General features: G+C 44.8%; 2 protein-coding genes across 2 annotated transcripts in view; both read right to left on the bottom strand.

Annotated features, from left to right (window-relative positions):
- Positions 1 to 5,445: 5,445 nt before the first annotated feature.
- Pmar_PMAR022336 (N-acetyltransferase subunit ARD1, putative) lies at positions 5,446 to 6,753 on the bottom strand (the record flags this gene model as incomplete). The annotated part of the gene is made up of 7 exons (XM_002785544.1): positions 5,446 to 5,475; positions 5,527 to 5,637; positions 5,958 to 6,050; positions 6,120 to 6,213; positions 6,413 to 6,486; positions 6,542 to 6,625; positions 6,670 to 6,753. 7 exons carry the CDS (start codon positions 6,751 to 6,753, stop codon positions 5,446 to 5,448), a joined length of 570 nt encoding a protein of 189 aa, XP_002785590.1.
- Positions 6,754 to 7,278: 525 nt separating this feature from the next.
- Positions 7,279 to 9,376, bottom strand: part of Pmar_PMAR022337 (protein transport protein sec7, putative) — a gene marked incomplete at both ends in the record, with an annotated part of 2,895 nt that continues 797 nt past the window's right edge. The window contains 6 exons of the mRNA XM_002785545.1: positions 7,279 to 7,362; positions 7,656 to 7,805; positions 8,123 to 8,325; positions 8,679 to 8,788; positions 8,837 to 8,973; positions 9,244 to 9,347. Coding sequence (XP_002785591.1) covers positions 7,279 to 7,362; positions 7,656 to 7,805; positions 8,123 to 8,325; positions 8,679 to 8,788; positions 8,837 to 8,973; positions 9,244 to 9,347 — 788 coding nt within the window. The remainder of the gene's footprint in view (positions 7,363 to 7,655; positions 7,806 to 8,122; positions 8,326 to 8,678; positions 8,789 to 8,836; positions 8,974 to 9,243; positions 9,348 to 9,376) is intronic.

Genomic DNA, 9,376 nt, shown 5'->3' on the forward strand with positions numbered 1-9,376 from the left:
TGACTCTGATTTGTTTAGGTTGGACGGTGGACCACTCTAGTCACGAGAGAAATTTTGGAGTCTCGTGTTCTCACCAGGGTGACGACTGCATGTCGTGGATACCACGTTGCCGCGGGGTTCGACCTCCTTCAGGATGTAGTATCTACCTCTAATGGATTAGTAGACTCTCTCCCTCAGCTGCGATTATGCAGAAAGGCTCTCACCGCCCGTGAGCATTGTGAATCGAAGGTTGACTGAGTAGCCTCGCTTGAACCGAGGAAGAGACGGTACTACTGGGGGTGTGTTGTATGTGGTGAGAACAATGTCTCCTTCCTAGGTCCACACTGCTCTTGACGCCTGGCTGGAGGACGTAGAGCGATAGGCATATGATTTGAGATTCACCACTACAAATAAGTCCAGGTACCACCCGGGTGAGCTACTGCCTGACTACTGACTACTACTGACTATCACGACTACAACTGACTACTACTGACTATCACGACTACTACTGGCTATCACGACTACTACTGACTATCACGACTACTATTGACTATCACGACTACAACTGACTATCACGACTACTACTAACTATCACGACTACTACTGACTATCACGACTACTACTGACTATCACGACTACTATTGACTATCACGACTACAACTGACTATCACGACTACTACTGACTACTACTGACTATCACGACTACTACTGACAATCACGACTACTTCTGACTATCAGGCTCACCTGTATGTATGCTTTCTCTACTAATGGTCCTCAACTAGTGGTCCTGTGACCATATTGTTTCAACTACCAGTCCTGTGACTAGCGCCGTACCGACGTCAATGATTCGTACCGACTTCGTAGCGCCGCCACTCCAGCCGTACCGACTAAAATGATTTTGTATTACAAAATTTGTAATGTCATTCGTTTTTACATCCGATTGTACCATCATGTAAGTCTTGGAGTAGTGGCATAGCCGCCCCGCTCGACAGAACTGATCATACTGTCAGTATGATCAGTTCAGTCTCAGTGAGACTGAACTGGGCGTTTAAGGGCGAAAATCTCCTATGGTTCTAATCTCCTAATCTCTACCAGTGGTCTCTCTTCGTGAAGCATTCTGCTCCGTCTGCCAGAATCGTTGTCGGCCGAAATGCAACACCAAGAGCCTCTGCTTGCTACCTGATGCAGGCGAAGACGGCGGCTGCGGACGCGGTCTTCTTATTGTTGGTTAAGGCGAAACATACCGGTCTGTATTGGCCCGACGGATGTAGGGTGCCTACCACCAGTGCTGTCAGCCTAAACCAGCTCAGGCCGTCGGTGTGGTCGCAGGTAAGCACCAAGTTTTCTCCCTGCGTATTCTCCAACAGTTTTTTGAGGCATGAAAATACAAAGTACGTACCAGTCTTAGTCCCATACCTAACGCAATAGGCTTCTTCGTCAGAGTGAGGCCTGACTGAATGATCCTCGCAGAACTTCCGTATACTAGCCAGGTTTTTCCCGGTTCTACCTTGTCCCTCACGTCGTCGTTCCCATTTATTGTAGATGGCCTTCATCACCGATTTCCTGCTAGCCGATGCCGGCCTCTTTTTCTTATGATTAGTAGATACCATCAACTTTGATGCAATAGGAGAGAATATACTGAGGATCCTGGTCAAAGCAATGTCAAATTTTCTATTTCTTACATTAGATCTCAGATGATAACGCTGTATGAACTGATTTACTTTAATCCTAGCAGCCTCATTGATTCTTTCAGTAATCTTGGATAAATTATTTCCTTTTAGTAGAGCTAAAGAACACATTTCAACTATATCTTTCTTATATTGTTCATCACTGATTTGCGCTAGTTCTTTGTATTTATGCGTAAAATTGAATAATAATTTCATATTAAAACCAACATACAGATATTGATTGGCTTGATTAGCAGCTTCAGAAGTTTCAGCTGGTGTTATGGAAGTTATAAATAATCTTACATCATCAGCGCTTGCTTCTCTCACTTCTTCTAATGTTTGAATAGTATTATCATCTAAAGGAGCATTATACGCAGCAACCATCTCACGACGGTTATCTGTGATCATAGCTCTTCTAAGCATTTTAGTTTTTAACTTTCTGCTATTGCTTATCGACGAAAAGTTAATAGAGTTGTCACTGTGTGCCAAGATGGCCATCGAAGGTGTTGAGAGGCTTTCCACGCCCTTCATGCTGCTGCACCACTACATCGGAGGCGACTCGGCTCAGAATAGGTTCCTTCGACGCTGCGCGGAGCGAGGAATTTAGGGGCGCGCATGAGGAAATGTGCCATCTAACAACCTTTCGGTAGAGAAGCCGCGGCGGCATCACTCTTCAGCGCAAAATATTTCTCGCTCGCCAACAAATTATCCCTCGTAAGATCATGGATTGAATAATAATTGAACGAGGACTAATTTGAACAGTCATCATATCATCACTACCTCGAATGATTGAAGAACGATGATCAGTGATATTCCGTGCAACTACATGAGCAGCGCGGTCTTTAGAATAGGGCTGCCTTTCTTTGAATAAGGCAGTTCGCAGTCACAATTTGATATGATTCAGAAGAGGAACCATCCTGGAACTTTCACAGTGCAAATTCTGGACGTGGATCATCAATGAACCCATTGATAGATTAATGATCATTGATACTCGATAATATGGAGCCTATCTTATAGTTGCTGAGAGCGCTTCCGATGTTCCAAGTTCCTCAATAGAGATCCCTAACAGCTCTTAGTACCAGCTTCATGGCTGCTTCATGGCCGTTGCCCATCGTCATGTTGCTATCTTAGTCATGCCAGTCATCGACGCATTCGCCTTGATGATGGATCGGTGACCGGTCTTTATCAAGTTACTCGGCAGATAATATGGGTCATGAGAGCTCGCCTTCCGTTTTTCCCGGAAATCCTAAGAAAAAAGAACAGCCACTCAATCTCACAGCACATGATGATTCTGCATAGTACAGTGCAAACTCTATTGTCCGTTGGCTGAGCTCTTTCTCCTCACACATGTATGTGTGTATTGTTGAGTTGTCAGTGCATCGTTGCATCATGGCATGATGATCATGCAACGATTGCATCTGGACTCGTTGCCAGGCCTGGAAATGCGGTGTAGACGAGCGTTCGAATTCAGAAAGGTTTGGTGGACACCATAGCCGGATTCATCGTGAAGGAAATTGCTGAGAAAATTGGGGGTCAGCCTTAATGTATTCTGGATAATGAAACAAGTGATACAACCGGGACTGAGCAGCATGCCTCTTGTGTTCGCTATTGCAGAGGCCAAAAGCTGGTATCAAACTCGTGCTAAGTTTATGCCACCAGGAAAACACCAGGTAAATTCCCGACAAAGTGGCAATTTTACCATTTTTAGTCGGACTCGTAGAATCCTTAGCGGCACCCAATTTACCCTTTTTTCATCAGATTGTCATTAACGCCATGGATGACTCCAGAAACGTATCTGCATTAGATATCTCGATACGACTGAGGTTTCGAAAGTGGCCATGTGCCAGATCTTGTCCCGTATGGTGAGGCATCGTGCCACGACCATACGTAGGCGCAAGATCTACTTTTGCGATCGCCATGGCCAATCAAAATGACGCACAGTTCAGAAGATGTATATTTTCTGACCTGTGCGTCAATATTTCACGGTGTTGGTCAACACCATCCTATCAAATTCTCGCCAAAGTTATGGCACCAGGGAAGCACTAGGTGAATTCCCGACGGAGTGGTAGTTTACTATTTTTTAATCAGTCTCGTACAATTAATACCGGCACGCAATTTGCCCTTTTTTCCATCAGATTGTCCATAGCACCACGGATGACTCCAGAAACGTATCTGCATTAGATACCTCGATATGACTGAGGTTTCGCAAGTGGCCATGTGCCAGATCTTGTCCCGTATGGTGAGGCATCGTGCCACGACCATACGTAAGCACAAGATCTACTCTCGCGATCGCCATGGCCGATCAAAATGACGCACAGTTCAGAAGATGTATATTTGCTGAACTGTTCGTAAACTGTTCGTAATAGCTGTAACGAAAACTCGAAAAGTCAGACTGACTGTCTCGTATTGGTCGACCGCAGCAATGGTCGTACTCATTGAGTACGACCATTGGTCGTACTCATCGTGAAGGGCATAGTTAAGGGAATTGGGTATCAACCTTACTATCAACCCGTGGGGTTTCTCACTGCCGTTCCTATGTGTCCATCAGAATTATCAGAGAAGTTCTCCACCTCACATCAATGGCATCTGTTTCTGGAGAAGCCTGTGGTCGTGATGTCATCGGGAAAGCAGGATGTGAGATCGTAATAATGAAGATATATGTCTCTAAATTCCAGCTATTATTTCGAGGTGTTTGTAAACACCATCCAATTGAACTCATAATGTGCTCTCATAGAGCTGATATAATCTCACAGGGGGGATCTAAAATTCCCATTGTGAGAGACTTATGGCCATAAATCTTCGACTTAATAGTCTATCGACAGTAGATGACATGAATGAATGAACTCTTAGAAACGAGTTTTATTATTTTTCCGTCGGTTATGACACTAAGACACGTGGAATCCCGACCGCCACCGAATTCACACTTTTTACATTACATTGTGAGGACCGCGCAAGGTGACTTCAGAGGCACGTCCACGGTAGCAACCTCGATATAACTGAGGTTTCAGAAGTGGCCGAGTGCCAGACCTTGCTCCGCATACAATAGCAGGAGTACCGAGTGGCCATCCGGAAAAGCCTTCACTCGGGCGAACCAAGTGCTACAGGAAGATCACTTCAAGTGGGAAGCGACCTTCACCCTTTCATATCATCATGGGCGGCATGATGCGGAGCATCGTGACTACCAACGTTGTTGGAGTTGAAGAAGCAGGTTCTCCTTTTTTCGACAGGAATGATTCGTAGGCACATCAGACCCATCTCACACTCTTTAATCAGATTGTTCTCACCATCAGATTTCCTAATCCCCTTCAAAGCGCTCATCCAAGAATGTCAAACTGCTGAAATTCGGCTAGACATTCGAGCTTGATTTCTCAAAGTATATTTTGCGTTCGTCGATGCAAGATATACTTTCACGACGGTCACGCACAACTCAAGCGCGTAGTCAAGATATACATCATCTGAGCTATCCGTCACTATTTAGGTGTTGGCAAACACCATCCTAACCTATATCGATGTTTTGACTGTCATCATGAGAAAAGTCAGGCCTATCAACGGTTCCGTTTAACGCTATCATATGAACCCGAACGGGACTGCCTCTCCGAGGTGAGAAATGATGATTTCTTCTTCGTAGATCCTTGAACATCCCCAACGAGAAAACTCGCTTTCTCTGCAAATCATAGAGCGCAATTGTGTATCCATAGGATAGAAACAGACGATCAACGTAATAGCCAGGCTATTATAGCCTCAGGTCAATGCCAATATCGCTGAATTCAGCTTTCCTCCTTGCGTAGCTTCATCAAAACTAATTCGCCGCAGCGTCTCCAGGAATGTTCTGAGAAAATCAGCATGTAATTAAGAGATCCAGAACGTGTTGACCATATACCTCAGTCAGCGTAGGATTACTTCCGGCAGTTGCCTTCTTCTCCTCTTGACTATCTTTGTCAGCTTCGGGCACTGCAGTAGTCAAATATTTACGCATGTCGAATGCATCCTCCTGTAGTGAAAATGAATGATGCGTCATATGAAACGATTCGTCCCGTGTCGCTTCCGATTGAAGCGATCAAAATTGACTATCAAAATTGCTGTGTTATCGCAACAAGGATTTCGGTACAAATACCGGCTCGAGAAGGCTAACCATAACCCAGACGATGACCTCACAAAAATGGCCTTTTCGTGACGGTTGAGGCGGGAATCATGCGTTGCATACTTCCTGCCTCAACCGCCAGGAAAGTTGTCATGAAATCATGATATCATAATGGGCTATCCCATCTACTACGACCGTTCAGTGAATCCAACCCGAAGATAAAGGCGCACCTTATCCGCATAGTATTGCTTATCGAGATCGTGTTGTTTGAAGCCGAGAGTATCTCTATAAAGAGTGAGGGCTGCCGTGTTCGACACTCGGACCTGCGACATCAGATTCTTCACGATGATTATCAATAAACTATTCTCAGTCGAGGGAACTAGGCAACCTACATGCAAGCTGACATATTCCGCATCGAACGTCTCGTGCATCGCCTTCAAGGCGGCCTTCATGAGCCTCGTGGCGATGCCAAGCTTACGGTGTGACCTGAAAAAAGGTATGGTACGACAACAACAATACCTATGACAGGTAACCTATCAGAACGATATTGTCGAGGAGATTCTATTAAAGATACAGAGAGTCGATATGTGAACCCAGGAGTAGCTAGTGGGATTATGATATAATTTGGGTCTATAATGTGATATATAGTGGGACAATTCAAAAAAATAGTCTATAGTGCACCCACCTGAGCACAGCGAGACTCGTGATGTGGCCATTAGGGGGTTCCGACCCGGCGTCTTCTTCCATCTTCGCTAATACCTGCATCGATTAGAAAGTTCCCCTGCAAGACGAACGCTGACAGCGAGCTTCTCACATATCCAACTATTTTACGATCAGTATCCTCGGCGACGTAGAGCAATTGAGGCCAGCTCAATATGTGATAGAAATAATATTTCATCTGAAGAAAGTTATTATGGCCCAATTACAACCTCACTTTCGCACCTGATAGTTCTCGGGCAAACACATAAGGTTACATTCCTGCATGGCAGGGAGGTCAGACAGGACCGCGGGGCGAATACAAACCATCAGGAAAGACGATGACCAAGGGAATTATTGAACTACGACTTGAGTTGAGAAAGTGAAACCCAACACGATTGAGCATATTCCGAGAGGAAGTGCAATGAGTAATAATACAAGCAGACGATTACGAATATTATTAATCATAGAAATCTCGATACCCAAAACAATGCCGCGCTGTCAATGCGAGAGATCATAAAGTTGAACATGAGTCGATGAAGATATCAAATCTATCATCTAGGCTAGATGATCTAGCTCACCACATGCTGGCTCACTCCACCATCATAGCGATGCGAGCCGTATTTTCAGACATCCTGGAACAATCCTGGAGGTCGGAAAAAAGAAAGATCAACGAAATCAGAGGCGGATCACACAGCTCAAGGGTGTTCCAATCCTATCGATAGGAGGATCTTTGGTCCACGGCGATATGCCACATTTTCCCCATCAACTCAAGGCACACCACGATCAGCAAGAGAGCTTGAAAGTGACAGTACAGGTAATGGGATATCAATACTTATAAAAAGACAGCAAACCTCACTGATGGCCTGCTGATGACGAGGACTGAGGTGTTCCCCTGTTGAGGACTGCTCTCACCTTAGTTGACATTATCTGCTGTATCTGATAATCATCACCCCTCACACTGGGATACACAGCTCGAACTTGGTGTCTCAAGTGAGTTCGTATTCAACTATCATCACAAAGGAATATACGAGCAATTTTCCAGTTGGAATGTAAGAATGAACTATTTGCGTAAAAATGGACTCAGATTCGAGCTCTTAGCAATCAACCTAAGAATACCAAAGAGTCCCCCAAGGACAGTAATTCGTGCTTGAGAATGTGCGAGCTCATCCTTTTCAAATCCTTTCTCCCCAAACTAGCATAAGTATGAGGGGTATGCGCCAAGAACTCACCTTGCTCCGAATCCCTCGATCGTCCACTAGAATGAGATCGCTAAGCATAGGGAAGATCCATTCAGCGCAGTTCTCAGCAAACATGTCATCCGATAGGTCCATGAGCGAGGCGAGGATCACATCGGACACCAGAGGGATCAACCCCGCGACCTGCAGGCCAAGTGCCTCGTTAACACATAGTAATAATGAAATTAAAACACAATTTCGGTGAGAGACGGACGACGACCGTATATGCAGAATACATGCACATATTTTCTAACACTGGACACAATCCAGGGCATCCCCAATGAGCAATTGCATCTTTCAATTTCCTCGTGATCAAACTCGCTGCGTTTTCAGCATGCCAGAATATATATCCTTTCGAGGCAATCATTTTCTACCACTACAGATTTGTAACGCATGGGGAAGAAATCATCTCACCGGTCGGCTTATCAAATCCATTAAAACACTGAAATTGTCATACTCACCTCGCGTTCAAATTCCATAACTTTGATCGGATCAGCCGCCTTTGGCGTGCCAAGACCGCCCTCTTGCGGTGTCTTGAGGAATTTTTCTTTCCGTTGAAGTGATGAAACCACGTCCATGCTGACTTGCGACAGTTTTTCAGCACATTCTGGGGAGCTCGTTGTGGAATAAAGCTTCACCAACAGCCGAAAGTACACACAAATACCTGTGAAATATCGAAGCCAAAACATCCAAAAATCGTCAACAAAGTTTCGGGAAACGGCAAACAATATCAACTAAAGAAGATTTTCCGGGTGTATCAAGCTCAACCTACATACAGTCAAATCCTAAGAATTCATAGAGACGGTTGACTGCCAGCATAGGAATAGAGCTGCAGAGTTCTAGGTCTACACCTACACTCCAATACTGGCATTCATCCGAGTGGCCAAACGATTAGTAGTACTGCACTCCGGCAAAAACTCAAATTCGTACAATTATGATCATTAACGCTATCACTGTCAAACTCCAGGGGTTAGATACACTCAGGTGGTGAAAACCGCATCTCAACTATTGCCATACCTTCACGCTCTTGTTTGAGCAATCCTGGTAACTGCTTCATATCCCGCATAAAACCGAGCTTCTTCAGCCTCTCCCTGATATCCAGACGGACGTTGAACGAATGAGCAAATCTGAGTCAGAATTGATTCAATTTTCGTAAAATGTTCATTTCCATTTACTTGAAACTGAGCTGCAACGCATCCAAGATGGTTTCCACGGCTCCAGATGGAACCTTGTCGTAGTGCTCTCGAAAGAAAACTCTATATACCAGATCGATCAACAGTAGCTGGACGACGCACTTTGTTACCACTTCCGACTGAAAACAGCAAGACACATTACGGCACACTCAGAATCCGAATATTTTATCCGTGCATTAGGATAAGTTTAAAATCAGGGAAGAGAAATTCCGTGCACCAAACCAAGTGTTGAAGTACAGTTTCCCAGTAAGTAACTCCTTACTTCAACACGGAAGTTGAAAAGCTCAAAAAACAATCGATTGTCCCTAAATTCCCTAATGGGTAACACGCATCCTTGACCATGCACACATTTGCCCATATTGTTCACGCATCCCCTCCAATAGACTTACCGAATCGAAAGGCAAGTTCTCACCACGTCTTCGTACTGAACCAGTCGCACCGTGCTTGTTCGTCGCGCCGGCAGGGACCGGACCATTGCTGTTAACAGTCTTAACTATTTTGAGTAAGCTCGCTAGGTAAAGT

Source organism: Perkinsus marinus, assembly GCF_000006405.1.
Source record: "Perkinsus marinus ATCC 50983 genomic scaffold scf_1104296932410, whole genome shotgun sequence".
NCBI classification, from domain to species: domain Eukaryota; phylum Perkinsozoa; order Perkinsida; family Perkinsidae; genus Perkinsus; species Perkinsus marinus.